At 36.2% G+C, this 27,748-nt stretch overlaps 1 protein-coding gene across 1 annotated transcript in view; it reads left to right on the forward strand.

Annotated features, from left to right (window-relative positions):
- LOC118182210 (guanine nucleotide-binding protein G(o) subunit alpha-like) overlaps positions 1-27,540 on the forward strand; it is a 139,231-nt gene extending 111,691 nt beyond the window's left edge. The window contains exons 7-8 of the mRNA XM_085809114.1: positions 8,301-8,454; positions 26,467-27,540. Of these exons, the coding sequence (XP_085665240.1) occupies positions 8,301-8,454; positions 26,467-26,654 (342 nt within the window). The 3' untranslated portion in view covers positions 26,655-27,540. The remainder of the gene's footprint in view (positions 1-8,300; positions 8,455-26,466) is intronic.
- The last annotated feature ends 208 nt before the right edge of the window (positions 27,541-27,748 follow it).

Genomic DNA, 27,748 nt, shown 5'->3' on the forward strand with positions numbered 1-27,748 from the left:
AAACGCCCATGCAGCCAGCTCGTTCGCGAGATTCGAACCTCGGACCGAACTACCAGAGTTCAGCAAACTTTACCGCTCTGCCGCTGGTGGGCCCTGTGATTACGATTAATTACAATGAAGTTTTCACTATCTGCGATTTAACTTTTCTAAACATCTTTAGCAACTTAGAACAAGATGATATAATTTGAATCTGTTTTCAAAGTAAACTAAGTAAAGAAATTTTTACTTATCTTTTTCTGTACTCCTCCATTCTGATCTGGCAGAATTCTTCAAATGTAGGGTACTTTAGAACCTCCAACCTTCTTCTGGAACTTTGTTGCCCCGACTTCTGCCCCTTGTCTAGGCATTTGGGACTCTTGCTGGAGGGCTGCGGGTTTTGGAACGTCAGTTTCCTTTTTAGCTCCGGTGGGGCTATCCGTCCTTGGGTCTTTGAATCTTCTCTTGGACCTTCTAACTTCTTGGTCAGGCACGGTTGTCTCCACAGTTCTTTTCTCGCTTTTCATTCTCCATCCTGGACCTCCTTTGGGCCTCCCTTGTAGTTGCTGCCCCTGGAAACTGTGTTTTACGTCTCATAGCTTCCACCCGTCGTTGGAATCTTTCCTTGACTGGAACCTTGTCAGCAGGCCTGCCTCTCCTAGTAGGTAATACTGGTGTTTTCGCAGAATCCTCGGTTCTGGCTCGTTGATCCGTCAGTGCTAACTTCCTCCGTTTTCGTGCGCTTGTAGCATTACCGGATTGGATTACCCTGGTCGAAGATTGCTGGCTCTGCTTTCTTTTTTGTGTTGGGGGACCCAGCTGTGCTTTTGAGCTGGCGGGCTTCTCTCCTCCCTTCCAGGATCCTGTAATAAATCCTGTAAAACTTGAAAATCATTACGGCTGTAGTGAGGCTTAATTTGGTCAATATTTGCAACCAGTTGTTGGGTTTATATTTTGCAACCTTCAACCTGGGATCAAACTTCGCAACTCTGTTTTCGGGTACAAATGATAAGGAATGTTTTAAGACTTTCTGTCCGACTTTATATTCCATTTCCCTTCTATTTCCATAATAGTAGATCTTTTGCTTTTGTCTTGCTATATCAGAGCTTTTAATTGCTTCATCGATAATTCTCTGTATGTCTTTGAACTTGAATTCTTCTTGTCTCTGTTGTACAAAGAACAGCTTATCCAAAGGCGTTATGATTTTTCTTCCTAAAAATAACTCCGCGGGAGTCTTCTGCGTAGTACCATGCTTTGCGGTTCTCAAGGAAAAATCTAACTCATTGACACAGCTGTCCCAGCGGTCATGAAAATTTTTCACATATCCCCTGATAATTTTTACAATATTCTTATTTACGCGTTCCGCTATATTCGATTGCGGTCTATATGGTACCATTTTTAGGTAGCGTATGCTAACTCCTGTACTCAAATTTTTAAATATACTGCTAACAAACTGTTTTCCGTTATCTGATATTACTTTTAGTGGGGCCCCGTATTTTAAAATATATTTATTTAAGAACTAATCTGCGACTGTTTTAGCTGAAGCTCGTTTAAGAGGGACTATTTCTACCCATTTTGAAAAAATGGTCAACAGTTGTTAATAAATATCTATTTTTATTTATTTTTGTCCTAGGGTAGGGTCTGAGCAAATCTATGCCAACTATTTCATTTGGAAAAGTGGTCTTTATGTTTTTTAAATACCCGGCTGGGCTGTAATTAACATCGTTTATTAACTGCCACATATGGCACGACTTAACATACTCTGTAACAACTCTCTGTAACTGCGGAAAATAAACCGCTTCGCGTGCCCTCTTTAGTGTTTTTCGTATTCCGAAATGTCCAGCTGACGGTAGATCATGCAACTCCTCTAAGATACTTAAACATAGACTCGCTGGGATCACTAGTCGGTATTCCTGATTTTCATTTGTTACCTTTGTATGAAATAACAATTTGTTGATTATTTCGTAATGCTGTGCCCTATTGCGAATAGCCTTTAAATCTATACGCTCAAACTTTTCAGCGTCTTCCAGGTATGCGTTAATATCTTTAAATTCTGGATCCTTTCTCAATTCCTCAACTATTGCATCACGAGACTCAATAACTCTTGAGGTGAGCATAGCACACTTAATTGTGTTTCCCTCTTCATCAGTTTTTATTCGCGAAAGGGCATCAGTGACTACATTTTCTTTTTACGGTGTGTGTTTTATAATTAAATTGAATTCCTGTAGTTTTAAAGTCACCGTATCAAAGGAGGCGATAAATTGTTTCCTGAATACAAGCGACTCTCTGCCGCCTGATCTGAGTAGATCGTTATCGGTGAACTTTCGAAGTAGACACGAAACTTCTGAACCGCTAATAAGACAGCGAGCGTTTCGCGCTCAGTGGCGGAATAGTTCCTCTGGGTAGGATGCAAAGTTTTCGAAAAGAAGGCTATAGGCTGCGCATTTTGGGAGAGCACCGCTCCAACTTCATAATCGGTTGCATCCGCTGAAATCTCTAGACCTTGTTCGCCTTCTAGGAATTTAAGGACTGGGGCATTAATTAGGTCATTCTTTAGTTGTTCAAAAGCGGTGTTCGCCTCGGCTATCCAAGAAAATCTACTTTTCTTTCTTTTTAGCACTAGAATAGGCTCAACTATTTTCGCAAAATCCTTTATAAACATTCTATAATAGGAACATAAGCCCAAAATGAAGACAATTTTTAGCCGTATTTGGGGGGAGGATAACTTTTAATTGATTTTATTTTTGAATCATCAGTCTCTATGCCCTTAGTAGAAATTTTGTATCCAAGGTATCGCAATTCCTCTGCCGCGAACTTGCATTTTCTTGCATTTATTTTGAAACCGGCCTCGTTAAGTAAGGCGAAACTTCTTCCAAATGTTTCAAATGTTCCTCTAATGTTTCCTGGTAACTATGATATTGTCAAGATAAATAATTGTACTTTTAACTAAAACTGGCCTCAAGACTATGTCCATTGCTTTTTGAAAAGTAGCTGGCTCTCCGCTTAAACCAAAGGGCATTCTTAAGAAGGCATAGACGCCTGATTTTGTAATAAACGCGGTCTTTTGGACATCCTCCGGTTTGACGGCGATTTGGAAGTAACCTGAAGTTAAGTCTAGGGTTGTCATAAACTTAGTCGAGCGAATTTTTCTAATTATTTCGTCAATTATTGGTAGGAGATACGTGGAATATTTTGTTATACTGTTCAGCTTGCGATAATCAACTGTAAACCTATACGCGTCCGGGTATTCAGGCGGTAGCCCATTCTTTTTTCTACAAAGGACCACCGGACTTGCGTAAGGACTGCTGCTTGGCACAATTATTTTATTCTTTAACATAGTTTTTATATGAGTTTCAAAATTTGCTCTTTTACTTTATCATACCGGTAAGGTTTTGAGCGGACTGGAGGGGCATTCCCAGTATGGATAGAATGGTTAGGTTAGGTTAGGTTATGTAATTACGGCAAAGCCTCGAGGGCGATCTGCCTAAGGGGAGGGATGCCTTCGTGGAGGACTTTCTAAGGGAAACTGGCTCGTATACACGTTACACATGGGTATGGATAGAATGGTTAACTACCTGACAAAACCAGACTAGGTTTGTCGTTAAACAAAGAATTAAATTTTCTTACGAGTTTTTCAATCTTCTCTTTCTCTTCAAGCTTCAGATGGTCTAAGAGCAATTCCGGCATGAAACCTTCATCTTCTTCTACAGGGTCCATGTGCACTTGAAACGTAGAATTCTGAAAATTAAGATTTGCGCCGGATGCGCGTAAAAATCGATCTCCAATATGACGGACGTGAGTAAATTTTTCACAACTAGAAAATTAACTTTTGACACCTCGTTTTTAATTTGAACATACAGTGCGGTTTTCCCCAAACATAAGCACTGTTTGCCTTTTGTGGCAATTATTTTTGTTCCGTGGCTTTAAACAGTCTGTAACAACGAAAATGCTTTCTGTAAAAATCTTCTGAGAGGAATGAACATTGCGCCTCTGTGTCCAGGAGTGCAGTGGTTGGTACATTATTTATCAGAATCTGTATCTCTGGCATAGCTAGATTTTGTAACACCACTGTATTCAAACGAATTTCTGATGGGTCTTCGTTCCCACTCGGTGACCGTTGCCCCTTCTCGATCACCGGTTTGCGTTTAAATTCTGGTTACCCGCCGCCTCTTTTACGCTGATTTTTCTTTCCGCCACCCTTTGCTTTATCTGCGCTCTTGTTATTGAACTTTTCACTTTTACCCGTCTGCCGATACCGTTGTACTGAACTTGTGGTTTCTTTTGAGGAGTAAATCTTGAGTACTGGCCAAACTGACTTGCTTTTTCAGAGTTCCTTCTGCTTTCCAATTTCACCGCGAGCTGGAATAGAACTTCTAATGTTTGCGGATTACGCACTTCGAGGAAATCTTGCGCTGACGGTAAAAGAGTCTCCAACTTCATAATCGGTAGAATTACTTCGATAAGCTCATTATCGGGCCTTTTCCCGTATAATAGATTGAAAATATGAAACATTAGGAAACTTTGTAGGAATACGTTGAAAAGGTATATATGCAATACCTATATCAGTCTTCCCGTTTTCAAAGAATGAAGAAATACGTTTCCAAATATGACTTTGTCTGGATGGTTAGGTTAGGTTATTCAATTACGGCAAAGCCTCGAGGGCTATCTGCCTAAGGGGAGGGATGCCTTCGTGGAGGACTTTCTAAGGGAAACTGGCTCGTATACATGTCACACATGGGGAAAACCACGAAAACACCCATGCAACCAGCCCGTTCGCAGGATTCGAACCTCGGACCGAACTACCAGGGTTCAGCGACTTTACCGCTCAGCCGCTGGTGGGGGTCTTTGTCTGGATGAAGTTTCACTCTTTGGAAGTCACAGGGATAAAGAAAGGGCATTTTCTCTGTAAATATCGAACGTAAAACTTTCTCGTAATAGTACATTTAGTTGATTTTAACATTTTTTTAAACTCTTCTTATTTTCAATTTCCCGCTGTAAGAGAATCCTGCGAGAATCACAAATCCCTTATTGAAACTTTCTTTGCATTGATGGAAAGAGATTTCTACATTTTTTCCTCTTCGTTTTCTGCACTAAATAAAACTTTTCTTATTGCAGTCATTTAGGTAAAGCCATACTATATCAAAGGTCACAAAGTATTTCTATTTACTTCCTGCTAAATAGTTTTCATGTGGAGTTGTACAAATTGTTCTGCGTTGATCCACATGCCTGGGCAAAAGTCGGCGAACATAATGTTTTTTTAACTTTTTTAAGTAGTCAATTTTGGTTTTGTTTACTGTTTCAACAGATGTATTTAAAGAATTTGCAACAGATTTCTGAGTCGGCGAATTTTCTCTTGTTACCAACTGGTAGTTAACCTAGAAACATTAGGAATAATAAACGCATCTATTTCGGGTAGGCATTTGGAGTTTTCTTTCCATTGCAATAGTAAAGATTGATGATTTTTCCCTTTTTTATTAATAATATAGCTCATTCTGGACTTAGAAATTTTAATACCATGCATTTCACAATGTTTTTGAGTTTTGAAATGGGACAATTTCTCGTCGGAAAGCGCAAAAACTCTCCAATTCACAGCTTTTTTACAAACGACATTTTAGAAAAAGAATAAATTTTAAAGAAGCGGACGATATTTCTCATTTCAAATAATAAGCTGTTGCCAGAGATTTTTATTCAGAAGCATTTGCTTTTTTTTTAAATTCTTTATCGAAATCGTTCTAAAAAAGGGTAAACACATTTTGTGTTAAATACATTTAAAATCATTAACAGTTTAATTATTAGGGACTACTGATATAGGTTCTTCTTCTTCAAGAAAAAAAAAAGGATTTTTTCCTCCTGAAGGAGACAGACTTGTGTCAATCGCTCTTGAAATTTTATTCAAAATCTACATTAGGTATTTTTGCTTAATTTTACATTTCAATTTTGCGTGTTACTCTTATATACATGTTTTTAAATATTCACAATAGTAAGTGTACAGCTGCTTGTAGTAGTGAAGATTGCAAAAAAAACTGAGGAAATCCAGGGAATGCAAACTACTATTTCACCTTTAAAATGTGCTTATATAGGATATTTGATTTACACTTCCATGGCTTGATGTTCCATCTGTTATCAAGAAAGAAGTTCAATGAAAAGAACTTTGCTGCTTTTAAAAAAGTTCAAATTACCAAACGTTTCCACAAATCGAATTAAAAGAAACGCGGCTTATAAAGAAAAGCTTGCTTTTTAGTACATTTCATTAAGGGAAAACAATTAGTTCGTGTTATTGAAAATATCAAGTTATCGAAGTTCTTCTCTACATTTCTAAACTCATATAATATAGGTATGCGCAGTTTAAATTAAAAAATAACTGTTATTGCTTTATGGGAAAATTAAAAGTTATATTTCTATCAGAATATCAATTGTTTATTATAGAAACACTTGAGATAGATTAAAAGAAAAGTCATTTATGAAGAGCATATTTTTTAAATCTTCGCTGAATAAAGGATAATAATTAAATAGTCAAATATACCAAAAATATGTTAAATAAAAATTTTCAAAAACAACATTTAATTTTTCATAAATTTTAACTTAAAAACAGAATTTTTCCCAAGAAAGTTTAATTCTTTTCACTTGCGAACTAGTAATTAAGAGTAATTCTCAGTTAATCAATTGCTTCTTTTTTACTTTAAAAAAAAGGTCGTCGTTTCGAAGGAAGATCAGTGGCAGAATATTTTAAACTGTAGAATCACATCATGCTGATTCATTTATCGAAATCATTCATCTTTTGCTTTACTATTTAAGTGGTCAAATACACTTATATTACCCTTATACGCTTGTATTACCCTTTTCGGACTTAAAAGAACAGCTCGGAAGCAATGTCAGTTAAGCAATGCCTTTCTAATTAATAGCACTTTGTCAACTAGAGGACCGCCTATCATTCCAAAGATTTAAGTTTTATTTGGTTGCTCTGTAAATATATTTCTTGGATAGGATCTAGATTCAGGCCTTCCTGATTTACGGAATAGTTTTGTCATTCAGCTATTAAATCTTTCTAATTTCTTTCGAATCGAAAAGTTCTTGATGATAACAAAACTGAACACTAGACAATATCAGATGTTATGTAGCGAGAGGCCCATATCACCTGAAATTTCACGAGCCTCAAATTCGTATCTTATGGCAGAGGGCAAGTTTATTTTTTGAATTCCTTTATGCTTTGGTGATCAATTATAAATTGGAGTCTCTGACGATTGTAACATGCGTGCCCTACGAATCTGTCTCTATCTCTCAGAATTTCTTTTTTCCAAAGTTTGCCAAAAATTTAGCATTGTTACTTTTAACTCTTAGAGCGATATGTGATCCAAAGATTGAATTCCGGATTTTCGAGAAGATTTTTTTATTTTGAAATGCAATGCCATTTTGAATGTTTTGAGATTTTTATTTCGAAGTAATACTTAGTATATAAAATATTTTTCTGATAGCAAATTTATCAAAATTTGGCATGAAATCTACAAAGACTTTAATTTCAACACCGTGAACTTCTTATTCCTGAGTACTAAAAATGATGAATTTCATTACATGTGCTCTAACCTTCAAAGCCCAAAATGGTAAATGCACAAAAAATTAATTTTAAGGTCTCCTTGAGTATTTTATTTGTTAATATACTATAAATATAGCATTGAATTTATATGCTGATTGAAGTACCTGGTAGCAAATTATTTTTAAATAAATCATTTACTTTACTCTAGCATCCTTATACAATATTAATACAAAATGGTAGGTTTTGTAGGTTTCTTTTTAACCTAAGAGACAAAAGCACATTTCTAAAGGGATTAATGTGAGCTTTTCAGAAATAACCAATTTGAACTGACTCCGAATATGTATTGAGCTGTAAACATACAGCTTTCCCTTTTCATAAGTGTTATAACTAACATTCTATATGACTAAAACATCATTACTGATTTACATTTTTAAGACGTATGAAATATGATCTCCAGTTATATAATCTCCGTTTATACCTTTTTTTAATTGTTGATAATTTATCCATTTTTATATTTTGAAATTTTCTAACTGAATTTCTTTTTTAATTATTAATCATATAAGGCGTCTGTTAAAATATAGATGTTATGTTGTCGGTAATTTATTGATAGCTTTTCTGATAACGTAAAGCTAATTCAAATAATCTAATAAGAATATAATAAATTTTGAAAATACTGATCTTAAATAGTGTAAAGATACTGTAATATTTGCTCTCTAATGCATTTTATAGTATATTAAAATGCTCTTTACTGGCTAATTTTCTTCTCTGTTTCTATGTAATTTTATTTATGCAGAACCGGATGCATGAGAGTCTGAAACTTTTTGATTCAGTCTGTAACAACAAATGGTTTGAAGATACTGCTATTATACTCTTCCTGAACAAGAAAGACCTGTTTGAAATGAAAATCATAACATCGCCGATTACCACCTGTTTCCCGGAATATAGAGGTAATTGTTTGATATGATATAAAATTTCTTGCTGACATGAGCAATATAAATAAATGTATCAGCATTTTATTATTATTATTATTATTATTATTATTATTATTATTATTATTATTATTATTATTATTATTATTATTATTATTACACTGCTGGCCATTAAAATTGCAACACCAGGAAGGAATGATCTGACTAACGTCAAAATCACATGAAAGGAAGAAGTTGGTTTTGCAAATGATTAGTATTTCAGCGCATTTAGACGACGCATGAGGAAGAAACGACATCTCAAGCACTGCATACAAGAAAAGGTGTGTAGTGGATTTTTCATTCGGAAAAGTGCTTTGTAAGGTTGGAGTTCGCTCAGAATATCGTGTTATGCCTCAAATAAGAAGAGAAAATGCTTACCAGCAAGTTTCGAGAGGATCGTTGAAGGGTCGTTGCCTATCGAAAGTGTAGATTGTCGTCCGTAATATCGCCGGTCGCACTGGTCGATATCCAACCACTTTCATGCGAATATGGAATCAATGGATTGCTGAGGGTCATACTGAACGGCATGCAGGATCTCAACGCCCTTCCATGACTAACGTCAGAGAGTACAGAAATATTGTGAGGGCAGCCCTGCAAAACACTATAACCACATCACGGCGCATTAGTCAAGAAATGGGCATATTGCAGCACGTCTAGTATCAGCTCGTAAGATTCATCGACGTTTGCAGCAGCGTGGACTATCAGCAGGGTGATCATTACTTCGGCTTCCCTTGACAATGCAGAGCAGCAAGAGATGGCGACTCTGGTGTGCGAAACGATAAAACTGGATGCAAGAGTGGCACAATGTCGCCTTTTCAAACGAGTCCAGGTTCTACGTGCAGTATTTTGATGGCCGTATACGGGTCTGGAGTGTCCGAGGAGACCGCTCGTCGTCTGCTTGTATCCGATATCGGAACAGGAGCCCTACACATGGTGTGATGGTTTCGGCAGCCGTTGGGTACACGAGACACTGATATCTAGTTCGGATCGACGATAATGAACGCAGATGAGTGCATTTCTGATATCTTACGTCCAGTGGTTGTGCCCTATCCAAAAGTAATGTTCCAACAAGATAATGCAACACCATATGTTGAACATGGTATTCTGACCTTCCTCGATACGCGGAATATTTGATTGCTGCCCTGGTCTGCACTGTCTCCAGATCTGTCGCCCATTAAAAACATCTGGTCATGGGTTGCTGAGAGAATGGTCCGCCACCTCTCTACAACTAATACGTGGTTCCCCCCGGGGGTCGACGTAGAGAACTCTTCGAAGCTACTGGCTAGCATCTGTACCTAGGCAGTCGCGGCCACGAGGGTATAAAATTTATGAACTTGGTGGTTCTGAAGGCTCCGGGAAAGGTGACTTATTGGCCGGCCTCGGGATCTGGCACGTCCTAGCGCGGCGTGGAATTAGTAGCCCGGGGGATTTCCCCCGGGTACACTGAGTAATGACCCGCTGCGACGGGCAGCCCGAGCGACTGGTGGGTAGCAAATGACGACCAGTGCCGTTCTGGGTGACTACCTGGGCGGTGCGCCTCCCTCTCTAAGGGGCCAGAAAGGAGGTTGAACCTCCGACTCTGTTTCTAAGCAGTGGGGGGACCTGTAGTGCGACTATTCGAATTGCGGAACAAGGCATGCCACAATTGTTGTTGTTACAGCTAATACAGTTGATGAAGTATGGCATTGACTTGAAGCAGCATGGAATGAGTTGCTTATTTCTATCATCCAAGTCCGGTTTGACTTACGGGGTAAGGGCCGTTTTAGCTGCCAAGTTTGGCAGCTGTTTCTGCTAATTTCGCACCCCTGTAAACCTCCAAAATGTTTATAAATTTAATCATTTTGTCTTCATGCCATACTGTTTATTTGCAATAAATATCTTTTTTGTATTTGCTTAGCTTTATGCAATTTTAATGGCCAGTAGTGTATTATTATTATTATTATTAATATCACGCGATATAAATGGAACTTTTTTCAGTTTATTTTATTACAATCAATTTTTTATTCTTAATTTATTAATTTTTTATAATATATCTTCGTTTAATTTTTGATTCCATCTTTATTAATTATGCTAATTTTAATATACCTATTAGCTATTTTATTCCTTTTTTCCTCAAATTTTAATCTCCTTCTCGTTAATGACCTGAGCAGCTTCGCTAAAATGTCTCTCTATTGCCTTCTGAAATGTTTCCATTACCTTTTTGGTTAGTTTTCTTTCATTTAAAATCATTAGCATGTTAACTTCTGTTTATATTGCATTCATTATATTTCAAATACTTTTACATTTGTAAATAACTATCAGCCTTTAACATCTGCCAAGCATTTTGACAGTGAATGACTTAGTCTTAATTTCAGTTTTGGTTATCAGCTAGTAATGTTTCATGCTAATAGAAGTTTGCTGTTGTAACTGTTGAAAAATAAATTAAAGATCTTACGTCATGTCTGGAGGAACTTACTGGAAACTAACTGATAGGTCACCTCGAGAATATATTTAAGATATGAGGATTCTTGCAATACCAACACTCGCCAGGTTGCACGGATCATAAACGCATGACAGTGTTATGTGGTGCAACATAACAACTCCGAAAATTTGGGAAAACATGTTTTTAATGTCAAAAATCAAGAAAAGGAAATATTTTAAAAGAAGGAAGTAGTCAGCTTAAAAGCCAGAACGTTGACTTCAGATATAAGTAATACAAAAAATATATATATAGGTAGAGATAGCTAGTCAAAAACGGTCAAACATGCTGCACACATAGTTGGCCTACAGTCAAAAAACATACATACAGGGAATACTCTTCTCATGACTAAAATTCAAAATTGCAACCCACGGATAAACTTCCCCGATGTATGAATACCTAGCAGCCTATTCGTTCAACCAATCGAAATGAAATTTCAGATATTATGATTTGACGGTATGCGCTCCAGATTGTGATGATTTGAAACAATTACTCAAAGAACACATTTAAACCATTACACATTAAAACGGTTACGTTTACAGAGAAATTATTTCGAAATTTTGAAATGGAAATACCCACATTTTTCTTGCGCAAATTGATCAGTGCATTGAAAAACCATAAATGTCGTTGGAACGATGCACGTATGATGAAAATTCGGACGAAATTTACACAAGTACAGACGAAAATTGCTAGCATAAAACATTTGCAAAGAAGGGCATTGTAAAGGGCCAATGACAACACAGAGAAGAGGTACATTGACGCACTTTTTTTTTCATATTCACAGAGATAGACAGTAGACGCACCAATCACAGAACATCATGTGTAAAGCATTGCTTATGGAAAACGTTTAATAAGTAGCGTGGGAAGAATGTTTCTTCAATCAGGTGTTCGAAATTACCAACGATATGGTACTTACAGGGAAACAACGAGGTGAATTAATAAAATTATTTTAACTGACTCGAAAATGCTGCTGAAGCAGTGCAAGATTATCCAAGAAGTCATAAGCTGCGACAAGGCTCATGTTCCACAAAAACTGTACGTGGTTTGGTAGAAGAATTTGAAGGAACTGAACGCTCTTGCAATCCGAACGATCTTGTGTTTTTGTTGAAGTCGTTGCGAAAATTTGGATGTACCGAAAACCACAGCCCTAAAGTTTCTGCTCCATATTCTGAGAATGTTTTCTTATCGATCCCAACGCATCCAGATGCTGCAACCTGGACACGAATAACAGCTTTGTGAATTTTTTCCTTATCAGGTATGATGAAGATAGCAGGTGGCCACTGCGGAATTATGGACGCATGAGGTGCTTTTCTCTTTAACTGGTAACGTAACCTCCAAGAACTGCATTAACTAGGCTGACGAAAATCTTCACGATGTGGCGACGAAGCTAGAGTGACTGTGTCGTGCGGCTTCGCAACCACTTTCATTCTCAGTCCCTACTTCTTTGAAGAGATCACTTATACACGTATGAAAACACAATTGTTCGGTATACAACAGTGTTGCATAATTGGAGATAGAGTCATCTCTCCTAACCATGCAGTTACAACCCCCCGATTTCAATTCGATGGATTTCTGATTCTGCTGTTATCTGAAATGTAAGGCACACACGTCAAATCCGCAAGATTTGTCAGATCTGAAAGATGTCATAAAATATGGTTATACAGATTCCTCCTATGAAATTATTTTCGTCATTTTGCCAGCAATCTCCTGCATGAAGTACGTTATCGACTGCGAAACAAGATAAGTTTGTCTTGTCTGACTTATCTCACTTCTCTGAGAGTAACATCTATCCCCCCAGGGGTCGACGTAGAGAACTCTGCGAAGCTACTGGCTAGGATCTGTACCTAGGCAGTGTCGGCCACGAGGGGGTAAAATTTATGAACTTGGTGGTTATGGAGGCCCTGGAAAAGGTCGCTTATTGGCCGGCCTCGGGGTCTGGCACGTCATAGCGCGGCGCGGTTCTAGTAGCTCGGGGGGATAGCGTCCCCGTCAGGTGGTGCACTGCTCTCCTGGAGGGGCAATAGTGGAGGTTGAACCTCTACGACTTGTCCTGAAGGGACAGTGGACCTGTAAATGCGGTTAAGTCTCGCGAGGCATGGAAGCCCTAATGTTGCTGACAGTAACATCTGCTCAAACCCGAAATTCATCGTGACAAGGAGTGCTAAATTGCGCCTCTCGTTGGCGAGAGCATTTAACACCATACAGGTGACAATACGACTTTGATCAGTTAACCTTGCCCAGCCCGGGAATCGAACCCTGGACCTGTGGTGCTGCTACGCGATGTGCTAGCCGCTGCGCCACGTGCTAGCCGCTGCGCCACCAGGGGCCACTGAAAACTTGTAATTCTAATGAAATTTCTCCCTTCTCCTCACCTGTATTCTTGTTGTCCTTTACAATGCTCTTCTTTGCAAATGATTTACTCCGACAATTTTCGTCATACGTATATTGTTCCAACGCCATTTATGCTTTTTCAATGCGCTAATCAATTTGAGTAGGAAAAATGTTGGAGCTCTATTGTTTTAAGTCATCTAAGTCTCGAACGCATACCTACAAATACATTGAATATTTGAAATTTCATTTTGATTGGCTGAGCGAATAGGCCACTCGGGTTTCATATATTGGGAAAGTTTTTATGAATGCTCTATATATAAAATATATAGAATAAATAGCAACCATGTTTAAAAACTATCCAACAGGAAGGCGCAAATTCAAAAGCTCAACTTGTGTTTTTCCAATTATAAAATCACTCAACTTACATTTTATAGCTTAGTAATTTTTTTTCTTCTTCTGTATGATGGATGTGGGTTCTTGGTGTAATCTGGAAACTTAAGAGGTAAATTTGTAGACACATTAGGTTAATTGGAAAGCAGACGAGCTGAAAAATTAGCAACGCCTTCGCCGGAATCGAACCACGGACCTCTGAAATACCGGCCCAGCGTACAGATCCACTACACCACGAAGGCAGGCTAAAAAGGTGGGAGAAATAGCTTATAAAATGTGCTTCCATTTCTCTGTTTCTTACTAACTTTCTCTTTTTAGTACTAGAGGTGTTATTAGTCTCAATCCACACTTTTTTGTCCGTATCACTTTTCAAATAAAAAGATATCCCCCACCCAAATCTTATTGTTTTTATTGCCCTGTATTATTTTTAAAGCGATAATACAACGAACGTAAAAAAGGTATGGTAACACAAGTAAAAGGAAGTTGCCACCAAATATTATCGCTATTTATTATTTTTTAAAAATAATATAATGAATTTAAAAAAGAAAAATTACGGCTACATTTAACACCCTACCGGGAATTCTAAAGATATACTGTATTTAAATATTTTGTGATTCTGCTGTTGAATTTTATTGCGAGTAAGAGCAAATAAAGTGATGTTTAATAAATTAAATTATGAATAAAAAAGTTAATCATAAAAAGACAAAAAGTTGTGTAAGTCAGCATACTAAGAAGTTGAACATTGTTATGAAGAACTCAGAAAAGACTAAAAACATTAATGGCAACATTTAACGCTATATCGGTAATTCTGAACACATGCTGCTTTTAAAACTTTTGTGATTTTACTGTTGAATTTTGTGTAGCGTAAGTGCGAAGAAAGTATGGTTAATAATAAAGTTAGAAAGAAGAAAAGAAACTTGTGTTCAAGACCAGACTGGTAAACTGAGATCTTATCAGGACTGCTGTTTACGTTCCTGTGTTAGAATGGCGCCGACATGGATGACGCAGTTTCGAATTTAAATATACTTAATAAATTCAATGACTCTTAGTCTATTTAAATCAAACTGAACACATTTAATAATATAACATTCACACGTAAACATTTAGTAATAATTCAGGAGTACAGATAAGCTTTAAAATAAGAATTACAACCGTTACAGGCCAGCTACGCTTTTAGCGACTGAATTCTACGAACGACAAATCTCAAAAGCATGTTGCCAACGCAGGGCAACGAAAAGGTAGAAATTAATTCGATTAGGCGTGGAAGTGAACATACTCCCACCCTATCAGGTTTAGTCCTGATACACAGGCAAAGATGAAAGTTTATTAATTGGTCTTTTAAAGATACCAGTTTTAGTTTAGACTGTAGCTACGCGAACTAAGCCGTCCTTGCCCGGATGGACATCGATGATCCGTCCTATAGGCCAAGCTAGAGATGGAGATCCATCTTCGATGACAAGAACCACCGTGTCGATTTTCAGGTTGGGTTTGGTGTGCAGCCACTTGGATCTCTGCTGAAGATAAGTCAAATATTCCCTTTTCCATCGATTCAAAAATCCGAGACGTAGACTCTGTACATGTTCCCACCTAGAACTCCTTGTGCGAACAGATTGATGTGTCTCTGGAAAGGAAGTCAAAGTATCACCTGTAATAAAATGACGTGAATTCAAAATAGCCTCGATCTGGGTAAGTAGTGTACTCTTCGTAAATTAAAAGAGTCTCTTTCAATACTCTTCTCAGATCAAATTTCGCTGAGCGAATGCCGGCTTCCCATATTCCTCCGAAGTGGGGTGAAGCAGGCGGTATAAAATGCCATTCAATAGATGACTTAGTTAGTTCTCAGGAAACCGATTCCGTTGCATACAAGGAAGACCAAATCTGATTTAGCTCTTGTAGTTTTCGGCATGCTCCTACAAAATTCGTACCGTTGTCACTGTAAATGTGCCGTGGTGCACCGCGACGTGAAATGAAACGTCTAAGTGCCGCGATAAACGAGTCTGCCGTCAGGTCACTGACTGCTTCTATATGCACAGCTTTAGTCGACAAGCAAACAAACAGAGCTATATAGCCTTTCGTTGTTTTAGAACCACGACCCTTATTAAATTTCATGGTAATAGGACCAGCGTAATCCACACCAGATGCGTAAAAAGGTCGTTCCAAAGTCACACGATGTTCAGGTAAGTCACCCATCAATTGCGGATTTGAAACAGCTTTAAATCGATGACATATTAAGCAATGGTTGACACAACTGCGTATCAGTCTCTTCCCTCCAATTATCCAGTAAGATTGCCTGATGAGGTGTGATAATAAAGAAGGACCAGCATGAAGGTAAGAAATATGAAGTTCTTTCACTAGTAATTCGCTAAATTTATGTCGAGAAGGAAGTATGACAGGATGTTTGATGTTGAATGCTAAAGATGAATTTCGAAGACGTCCTCCCACCCGTAAGAGACCATCTTTATCTACGAATGGATATAGAGAACGTAGTTGGCTCTTCTTGGGTAAAGGTTTATCTTCCTTAATACATGCCAAATCATCTTCGAAATAATGATCCTGAATCCAACGAATAATGAAATTTTCTGCTACTCGAATCTCTAGAAATGTTAGCGGCATAAGGCAGCTGGAGTTAATACCACTACGTGAAATGTTCTGAGTAACAAGATGCTTCTTGCAATTAGTAATAAATCTTTGGCAGTAAGCCAGAATACGAACAATTTTACAACGCGAAGAATAATGCTCGAACAAATTAGCTAATAAATCATTCGACTCACGTATATGAGAAATAAAAATAGGATCAGATCTTTGTTCGGCCTTTACTTCAGTATCATCTTCAGATTTTAATTCATATTTAGGCCATTTTTCCTCTTCCTGACGCAATCATGGTGGACCATTCCACCACAAAGTATAATTTGTTAGGAGTTGAGGTTCAATACCACGAGAAGCAATGTCTGCAGGATTCTGTTTAGAGGGAACATGATTCCAATGTTTAATAGGTATCACTTCTATGATTTGAGATGTTCTGTTTGCCAAAAAAGTTTTCCACTTACGTGGATGAGCGGATAGCCAAGACAGAACTACCTTGGAATCCGTCCCCTCATAGATTTCAAAATTAAACTTCTTTAAAATGTTCAAAAGAGATCGCATTAATCTGGTCAACAAATACGCAGCACAGAGTTCTAATCGAGGAATGGATACTTGCTTTATAGGCGCGACGTTAGTCTTTGATACCAAAAGATTAACCTTAACCGTACCATTGCATTTTTGGCGATAGTAAATGGCTGCCGCATAGGCCTGCGAAGATGCATCAGAAAATCTATGTAGTTGGATAACACTGTCCGTTGTAAGCAGGGATAAATAGAAGGGCTAGCTCATTTCTTTGTTCGACTCCTCGCCGACGCGAGCCTAATGGGGGGACATAACAGGCAATAATCTGACGTCACTGTGATGCCACCTGTCCTGATTTCCCGCGTTTAAAACAGTAGGTTCATTGAGCTGCGAGACGATTTTCTAGAGGTTACACATCCCAAATTAATTTTAATAATATATATATCTGTTTTCTAATAATGTATATATTTAAAATAATTTATGTATATGTAATTTTAGTCAGTTTTTATTTTAAATTCTATATTGTAAAATATCGTTTACGTAATATGGCTTTTTACGCTGCAGTAACGTGGCGTAGCACTTACAGAAGTATGAAAGGATGAGATATTTTATTTCATGGGACCAAAGGATCCAAATGAGAGTTTACTTTTGACAAAAGAATGGATACACAAATGTCCAAGAGAAGATTCTATTAATGTGAAGAGCGGAAAAAATCTGCAGCGAACATTTTCTATGCAGTGTTTATGAAGATGATATGAAAAATCGCTTGTTTGGATAGCCACAAAAAGAAACTGTTGAAATGGAATGCTGTGTCAAAAGTAAATTATGATGACAATAATAAATCGAAATTGATGATGACAATAATAAATCAAATTTTAATAATTTTGAAATAAAACTCACAATGAAAATGTAGATCATCCTAAATGTTTAAGGATAAACAAGAATGCATTGATAATTTGAAGAACAAAATAATATCCTTAGAAAATTGTATTAAAGTATTGAAAAATAGAGAAAAGAAAAATTTTAGAATGTTTGTTCAGCGACAAAGAAGGTGGACGACATCTAGACAAAAATTGGTATCAGAAATTAAAATATCAAATAGCGAAATTTGGGGGGGAGCACAAATTGGAGAATTTGGAAAAATTTCCAAAGCCTATTTTTATAAAGACTTAGGGCCCACCAGCGGCCGAGCGGTAAAATCGCTGAACACTGGTAGTTCGGTCCGAGGTTCGAATCCCGCGAACGGGCTGGCTGCATGGGCGTTTTCGTGGTTTCCCCATGTGTAACGTGTATACGAGCCAGTTCCCTTAGAACGTCCTCCACGAAGGCATCCCTCCTCTTAGGCAGATAGCCCTCGAGGCTTTGCCATACTCACACACACACACACACACACACACTATAAAGACTTAGATTAATGAATTACTGAAAAAGAAGAAAAAAATCAGGTGGACTAGTGAAAATATTTCACGTTGCATTGTCATAAGAGCTCTGTCATCTTAAAGCTATGATTTTGGAAAGAAAAAAAATTAAGAAAAAAATTGGAATATCTTTACCTAGTATTATGAAATTAAAGAAATGGTGTTTATTTTATTTTTTAGTGTTTTCTAAATCTTAGTGTAGTCCAAGAATTCAAAGTAATTATCTTACTCTAAAGAAGGAAAGAGGCGAATATTTGTATTCTGTAGAAAAAATAAGCGTTCTCAGTTTCGACTAAATGCATATAGATTGAAAACTCTGCTATGACTCTAAATTGGACTAAGTTGGTTCTTTTTAAAAAATGTGCAGTTTGTTTTAATCAGAGGTCTCATTTTGCGCTCTGCCTCAAATTACTGAGAAACCGCGTTTTAGATAGAGGATTTGTTTTAAAAGATGTAACTGTTTTAAATTTTGGTATTATTAAAGAGGTTTTAAATAGAGATTGAGAAGAAATCAAATTGTGTCACAAACTAAAACCAAATTATTTAATGGTCAAGGGAAACGAGAGAAAAAAAGTCGCTCCAGAGAAGACATTATTTTCAAAAAGTACCGCAAAAGGTATACTCTACCCCACAGGAAATCAGAAAGCATCTGACTTCTATGAGTTAATCGATAATATCTTCGGTATTATGAATAGTACCAAAATAGTACCAACAAGAATAACAAGTATTTAACAAACTAATTTTGTTAAGTACTTGTTAAAGTTATTCTTATTGTATCCTTCGTAACTAATTATTGATTAGATTTTGTGCTAGATTAGCATTCTAGATAAAATATAATAGTATAAAACATCAAAGTAATTGGCATAAAAACACCTGCTTTCTTTACTCACACTTTTGAAAAATTAAATAACTGTTTTAGGTACTCTGAATAAAGCTATTTTGTCAAAATTAAGGTAACAATCTTATATACATTTATTTAATTGTAATATAGATATAAGTATAAATTACAAAATTATTTAAAAAATATCTATTAAGAGAATTATAACAATGTAAAATTTGCAATTAGGCAAAAAATCAAACGTAGGTTAGCAGAAATGTTGCCATATATGTCATATATGTTTAAACTTATGTCAATGTAAAGTTGTTTTTTGAGTAAATTTAAATAGCTGCTATTATAGTTATCTTAGAACCAGTATAAAAATTCTCTCAGTTAGCATGCAATTAAAGAAATGATTAGAAATAAACGTGCATTAAATAAAAAAACATGCAAATAAAAATTAAAAAAACCACGGAACTTTATGTTAAAAGAGTAGCACATTTTATCTATTATTTTAAAATTGAGTAAGCATTATTAAATTTTTTAATCGTTCAGTCTAAAATGCATAAAGCAGTAACATTGCCTCTTCCAAATTGTAGCTATCTTTCACACACAGCTCATTTTAAACGCTGGTTCAAAAACGCTAATTTCCAAGCTGTGAATTATATTGGCGCGCTCAGTGTCATCATGGCTACGTCATCACTTCTCACTTTCTGCTTCAGGGGGAAAAGCTCTATGAGTTAGCCCTTCTCTTCTAAGTCCTGGTTGTAAGTATGACACATATCGGAATTTCACAATTATTGATTTGATTGAATGTCTTTTGAAATTTAAACCAATCATCTGAGATATGCTGGGGAACAACTGAATCCCAGTCGCCTTTAACTAACCATAGCTTTTGACAGAATATTTTAATCAATATAGTACAAGAAGATAGGAGACCTAAAGGATCAAAAATGCGAGCAGATTCTGCCAATATACGTCTCTTTGTTATAGGTGCGTTGATGTGCAGTGTAGCTTTAAAACTAAAGGTATCAGTAGTTGAATAAAAGTCCTAAAACTTTCGAACTCGAATTAGGAGATATCTCGAAATCAGAATTCAACGAACAATGTTCCTTAAATTCAGTTAAGAATTCTACAGAATTTGAATTCCACTTCCTCAAATCAAAACCACGTGCATGAAATATTGAAGATATTTTCTTGCAGACAGATACTACATCATCAACTGTATTTGCACCCGACAATAAGTCGTCCATATACATATCCTCTTGCAATATACGAGATACATCTGATTCCTCTTTAGAATCTAAAGCTACCTGCTTCAGACATCGAGTTGCTAAAAATGAAGCAGAGGAAAGACCATACGTAACCGTTTTCAACTTGTACGTGCGCATTTTATCACTGGAATTGTATCGCCAAAGTATCAATTGATAATTCTGATCTTCAGGGGCTACCATCACCTGACGATACATCTTCTCCACATCGGCTGTGAAAACAATTTTAGGAAATCGAAAAATTAATCAAAATCTCAAAATATCTCTTTGTAATTTCGGACCTACCTCTAAAAGAGAATTCAATGATATACCGTTTTCAGATTTACAGGATACATCAAAAACTACTCTTAATTTTGTCGTTGTGCTAGAAGGTTTAATGACCTCATGATGAGGAAGATAAAACGTTTCTATATCCGATCTATTAGACAAATCATCATTAATAACAGTCATATGTCCTAACTGTTCATATTCATGTATGAAATCTTTATAGTGTTTTTCAAATTCCGGATTATCTTTGAATTTTAGTTCCATGGAACGCAACCTAGAAATTGCTGCCGGTTTTGAATCGCCCAACTTCAAATGCGATTTATAGAATGGAAGTTTTACCACAAATAGCTCATCTGAATTAACAGAATGAGTGTTTTGAAAATGTGATTCACAAAATTGTTCCTCAGGTGTCAGAAATTCCTTCTTCCCAATATCGACAATATCCTCCATTTCCCAGAAACGTTTAAGTTCGTAATCAATATCTATATTATCTTCTAACTTTATGAAGTGTGAATTTGCTGTTTTTGGCCCTTCCATATTATTTCCGACCTTCCCAGCAATCACCCAACCGAAAATTGTATTTTGAGCTACAGGCTCATTTTTCGAACCATATATTTGGCCACATCTTAAAACGGAGAAAAAATAATCAGCTTCTAAAATCAAATCAATTTCTTTGGGTTGAGCGAAATTCGGATCCGCTAACGGAATAGATTTAATGTATTCTATATGCTTTACATTAATGACTTGTTCCGGCAATGGCAAAGTTAACCTATCCAAAATGTATGCGTTAACATCAATTATTCCATTATTTAAGCTTGATTTAATTTTAAAATCAACAGAACCACGACTTTTGGAAGTTGGCACTCCGCCAATTCCACGCAAAAGTAACCTTTGATTTGTTCTTTTTAATCCCAATCTTCGAACAGCTCGTTCAGAAATAAACGAACTTTCACTTCCGGAATCCAATAATAATTTAATTTCGATAGTTTCACCACTGGACGAAAATGCGAGTGCGAGAACTGTAGGCAAAATCGCCGATTTGCAATTTTGAATCGTATTACTGACAACTACCTGACCTTGACCCTCGCATGATTCATTCGAAATTCTCTCTGGAGTGCTTGCGTTTTCATTTGGAGCTTTTAAAAGCTGTACGTTGTTAGCTTTAATATCTTCATGCAACAAACTATTATGCGTTTTTGAACTACACAAATTACAGTTTAACTGTGAATTACAGTTTTTGATTAGATGTGAATTTAAACATAAAAAACACAATTCTCGTTTTCGTACAAAGTTCTTTCTAGCAGTAACATCCAAATTCTTAAATTTAACGCATTTATATAACGCATGAAGTCCGTTACATTTCGAACATTTAGTATTACTAAATTTAGAATTCTGTAACGCTTTAGAACTAACATTACTATTTTTATGAACGACACTAGCTTCTGCTTCTTTATTTATGATAATTTCGAGAGAAGAACACCTTAAATTTAAAAATTCAAAAAATGATTCCAATGTAGGAAAATCATCTTCCGCTGTTTTCTGTGCCCATAACTTGCGAGTTTCTGAATCTACCTTTTGAAGCAACATAAATATTAACCATGGATCCCTAGAAGTTGCTTTGTCACCAAGAGCTTTTAAACCTCTGATAACTTCATCTGAAATATCAGCTAATTGCCGTAAAGTAACATTATCAACCTGTGAAATACATTTTTGATCCAGAAATGTTTTAATTAACGATTGTACTATTTGCTTCTTTTTATCGTACCTAGCGAGCAATTTTGCCCATGCTTCTTCATAAGAATTATTTGATAACGGAATATGTTTAATTATAGAAGCTAGTTCATCAGCAAGTGATCCGATTAAATACTGAAATTTCTGTATATTCGATAAAGAAGTATTATGCACTGTTGCAACAAACAAATCTTTAAAATTCATTCAGTCATTAAAGTTACCCGAAAAAATAGGAATATTCAACTTAGGAATATTCAAGTTACTAATATTAGAATTTCCTGAAACATCTGGCACATTAGCCACATTCAATACATCTAATAAATTTTTGATACTGAAGTTTCAAACTAAAATACTTCGATTCAAAATCTTCAATTTCTGACTGTTCTTCTGGTAATTGGGCATCAAATTTATCAAAATCTGAAAAAATCCTTTCCAAGCGCTCCAGATACAAAATTACTTCATTTTTAGATAAATCGGAAGAAATAGTATTCTGAAGCCTTGTGAAAGCTGCTTTTGCCCTACCACGCAATCTAATGACAGTAGCTTGATCCATAATCAGTAATCGAAGTATTCAAGTTCAAAATGAAAATCAATACAAAATAGATATAAAACTTCAAGAATCAAATTCAGATGTAAATCGAAATATAAAGCACTTATCTGTACTTGAACTGCTGACGAATTCTCTATCTCGCCGGTGCCTCCAGAAATTTGTTTACATTCCTGTGTTAGAATGGCGCCGACATGGATGACGCAGTTTCGACTTTAAATATACTTAATAAATTCAACGACGTTAGTCTATTTAAATTAAACTGAACACATTTAATAATATAACATTCACATGTAAACATTTAGTAATAATTCAGGAGTACAGATAAGCTTTAAAATAAGAATTACAACCGTTACAGGCCTGCTACGCTTTTAGCGACCGAATTCTACGACCGACAAATCTCAAAAGCGTGTTGCCAACGCAGGGCAACGAAAAGGTAGAAATTAATTCGATAGGCGTGGAAGTGAACAACTGCTATTTCTTCTAATTGCCTTAGCAAACATAACCGGAGTCCTGAATAAGAAGAGCTAGTTTACTTTAAACTATGTTCGTACAAGTGTAGATGATACGACACAAATGGAAAGGGATTAATTACTCGTTATTTCTCATAATTTACAGCTGTTCTCGCACTTCGGGATACAAAGACCAGTACTTATCAACTGAACGTAAAAAAATAAGCACTAAAACTACTTAATTAAATAAGAACTAAACTCAGATACTTTACGAAGACTAGTAACGCGAAGATTGGCCTTTTAAACGTTACGTATGTAGTGAGCAGAATTCGGGAACTACAATACTTCTTTAAATGTCAAAGCGAACTAAGTTCTAGCCTCAAAGACAGCCAAGAACTGGCTGAAAAGCACGCGCGAGGTAGGGTAGCGAGAAGTCTCTCTCACTCTTAACTAAAAGCCACAATTTAAATACTTAACAGATTGCAAGTTCAATTTGCATAACTAAATCTGTTCACGTTTATTCTGGCAGGAAATGGAAAATAAGAGAGGATAATAAAGTTTCAAAATAAAATAAACGTTAGTAAAACTTAAAATCCTTTCAATCTCAGCGAAAGCATAAAAAAACCTTAGCAAAATCTATGGTGCAACATTAAAATGTCAATATTTTCTGATTTATTTTTAAACAATTGTTTTTGATTTCCTCATTTAATTTGTCTGCTTTTTGAAACTTGTATCGTGATCATCCCGTTTCTAAAATTACGGATCATTGTATTACAACAAAGCCATCGCTTTAGAACAATTACAGTTTTAGCATTTTAGCTATTTTCAGTGTAATTCAAAATTCAACTTTATTTATTGCATTTTAACTATCACATTTTACTTTAGCTTTCAGCAATGTTTCTTTTTTGCTGTCACTTTCTTATTGGCTATTTTCTATCTTCAATTTAAACTGAAGCTTATTTTTTTTAGAAATTTAAATTGCCTTTTATATTTCATTTAAAAATATCTTTCACTTTCCTCAATTAGAAAACTTAGGTAATTTCTTACCTTTCCTGTAACTTTGGTTTCTGCAGCTGTCATATTCTTGGTAACTCATATTTTCCACCATTTTAGTATTCCCAGTTACTAATTAAAAAAATTAATGATATATTTTTCTCCTCTTGCTTCAAATTTTGTATTTTTCCCTTCCATTTAGTAGATTATGTATATATTTTCTTCAAGTCATGATTGGACTAACATGTTAGTTCTACTAATAGTAAAACTGCTTCTCGAGTAATCAGCCCTGGAAATTTCAATGTTCTAGTGGCTGCGGTGACTGTCTATTTTGGAACTCACATTTGCCATTTTAAGACAACCTCCACTTAGACGATAAGAAATGTATGCGGATATTAGAATTGTTACCTTCCCTAGTTTTTCACAAAGGGTGCCACCACGCTAAATTTAAACTTGGTGTCTCTCTCAGTTTTTCACAAAAGGTGCTACAATTGCTTTCATTAGCTTGTAGTGTCATTAGGTTATTTTGAAGCAGGAAAGATGAAAAATGAGCAATGCCCTCGCCGGGACTCGAACCTAGATTTCTCGATTATGCGCCGAGTATGCTACCGTTACACCACGAAGACGGAGATAACAAGGAAGAAGGGAGAAAATACTCTTTTAAACGGCGACTGGGAATTAGGAGACCCAGGCGTCAAATCCTAGTGGTGACAATTTACTGTCCGGCACATTTTAGCTCGAGCACCACTGTAGAGTCATTAGGTTATTTTGAAGCAGGACATGTGACAAATGTGCAGTGTCCTAGCTGGGACTCGAACCTCGACCTTTCGAATACGCACCGAGTGTGCTAGTGTTACACAACGAAGACATGCTAGAAGGAGGGAGAAAATACCTTATAAGTTAACCTGTATTATTATTTGTTGCCTATCTGGTATTGCTCATTTCGGAATAAAGGAGAATTAAAGACTTTTCTTTGAACCTTACGTACAGAAGGTGGCTTCTAGGTTATGGCAGTAAACACAAGAGGTTCGGCATCTTAATAGAAGGCTTTGCATCACCACCAAATGTATTCTGTCTGCAAGTCCTATTTTCGTATTAGGCTCTGTATTGCAGTTACCATAAAATAGGTTATGCTGCAAAACTGAAAGATCGATTCTTTCTCACTTCTCCTGGCAGATTTTATGTAGTAAACCTTCAACGGAGCTCAGTCGTCGCTTCCTCGTTACAAAGTGAGATAAGAGATGCGCTTCCTCTTTCTGTCGTATTCAACTTATCTTAGCCGAGCGGTAAAATCGCTGAACACTGGTAGTTCGGTCCGAGGTTCGAGTCCCGCGAACGGGCTGGCTGCATGGGCATTTTCGTGGTTTTCCCCATGTGTAACGTGTATACGAGCCAGTTTCCCTTAGAAAGTCCTCCACGAAGGCATCCCTCCTCTTAGGCAGATAGCCCTAGTGTGCTTTGCCGTATTCTTAATACACCAATACACCAATCAACTTATCTTATAAAAGGTGTGGTGTGGTGTGGTGTATTTAATTATGGCAAAGCACATGAGGGCTATCTGCCTAAAGGGAGGGATGCCTTTCGTGGAGGACTTTCTAAGGGAAACTGGCTCGTATACACGTTACACATGGGGAAAACCACGAAAACGCCCATGCAGCCAGCCCGTTCGCGGGATTCAAACCTCAGACCGAACTACCAGTGTTCAGCGTCTTTACCGCTCGGCCGCTGGTGGGCCTATCTTATAAAAGGAACTACCAAGATTTCCTCTATTTATTCTTCCTTCTCATGATTGTCGGTTACGTACAGAAATGTTTCATGAAGGTAACTAAAAACAAATTCATTGTGAAATTCATATCATGACAAATGGCACACAGAGTCATTAAGACATTTCAACCCAGTGGGTTTTCAGATTTTTTTCGATATTACTCGTCATATTAATGATTGATTTACATTAACAGCCTGATAAGTGATTAAATTAAATTAGGAATATTTTGTTATAAACTCATAAAGAAGAATCTTCCTTTAGAAAACTTGTTTTAATCAATAGCAAAAAAAAAAAAAAAAAAAAGCATTTTTTTACCCAAAATAGTTTTACAGTTATCACAAAAAAAAAACAAAGCATTTTCTAATGTAATTCATGCCTCACCAATATTTGTCTCATCCTTGTGCATTCATTTTTATTTAACGTGAATAATTCATTCTTTGTTCTAGGGGCTCAAAACTTCGCAGAATCGTCTGCTTACATCCAGGCACAGTTTGAATCTAAAAACAAATCTCCCATCAAGGAAATCTACTGCCACTTCACATGTGCAACTGATACCAGTAATATACAATTCGTGTTTGATGCTATCACGGATGTTATCATAGCAAACAATCTTAGAAATTGCGGTTTGTATTAAACAATGCAACTAGAATTTGGAGCATTCGTGTAACTATGCTCCGCTGTCCCAAGTTGAACACCTGTGTGTTAACTAAAAGGGGTTGTTTTATCATTGACTATTATTGCTTCTTGGATATATTATAAAAGTATTGATGTTTATTTATATTGTAAAAGAATTGATGTTGGTTATATTGTAAAAAAATTGATGTTGGTTATATTGTAAAAGAATTGATGTTGGTTATATTGTAAAAGAATTGATGTTGGTTATATTGTAAAAGAATCGATGTTGGTTATATTGTAAAAATATTGATGTTGGTTATATTGTAAAAGAATTGATGTTGACTATATTGCAAAAGAAATTATTGTAAAACATGATCAGGTCTTAATCGTACATATTTACGGACTTGCGAATATGATCCAGTGTTCATCCAATAAGAATTGTTTCTTCAAGAAGTTTGAATATTTGTAAGGAAACTTACGATTGTTTGAATTTATGTCAGAAGATTGTCAGTCTAAGCCAGTATTCTGATAATAGTTTCAAGAGTTGTTCTTTTTGACATAGATAAAAGTTTGGAAAGCACCGCAGACAAGACTTTTTTCTTCAAGCAGTTTGAATATTTGTAAGGAAACGTAAGGCTGTTTGAATTTATGTTAGAAGACTGTGAGTATAAGTCAGTATACTAATAATAGTTTCAAAACAGTGTTTTCATAAGGTCTATTTTTTGTCAGTCTCTAGAGGAACAGAAGTGATATTCGGAAATCATTTTGACAAAGGTAGAAATTTAGTAATTGTAATCTCTGTACTAATAAGCCTGTGACAGAGATAATTCCCTCTTTTCTACATTACTTTTGTATTGCATTATAATTAACTTATACATTAATACACAATAACACGCCGAATAAATACTAATTCAGAAGACAAACAACAAAAATCAGCGTTATATTTACAAAATTTCCACAGGACTAGTTTCGATGGTCTTACCGAACCACCATCCTCAGCTGCAAAACCTCAAATGAACAAGATAGAAAAAAATGATTAGATAAGATAAGAAAGCCTGGACAAGAATAAGCAAGTGGCGCCATCTGTTGGGGAAACCAGAACTAAAACATAAT

This window comes from Stegodyphus dumicola, chromosome X2, assembly GCF_044657685.1.
Source record: "Stegodyphus dumicola isolate Sdum_Otavi_A_Nest chromosome X2, ASM4465768v1".
In the NCBI taxonomy this organism is placed as follows: Eukaryota; Metazoa; Arthropoda; class Arachnida; order Araneae; family Eresidae; genus Stegodyphus; species Stegodyphus dumicola.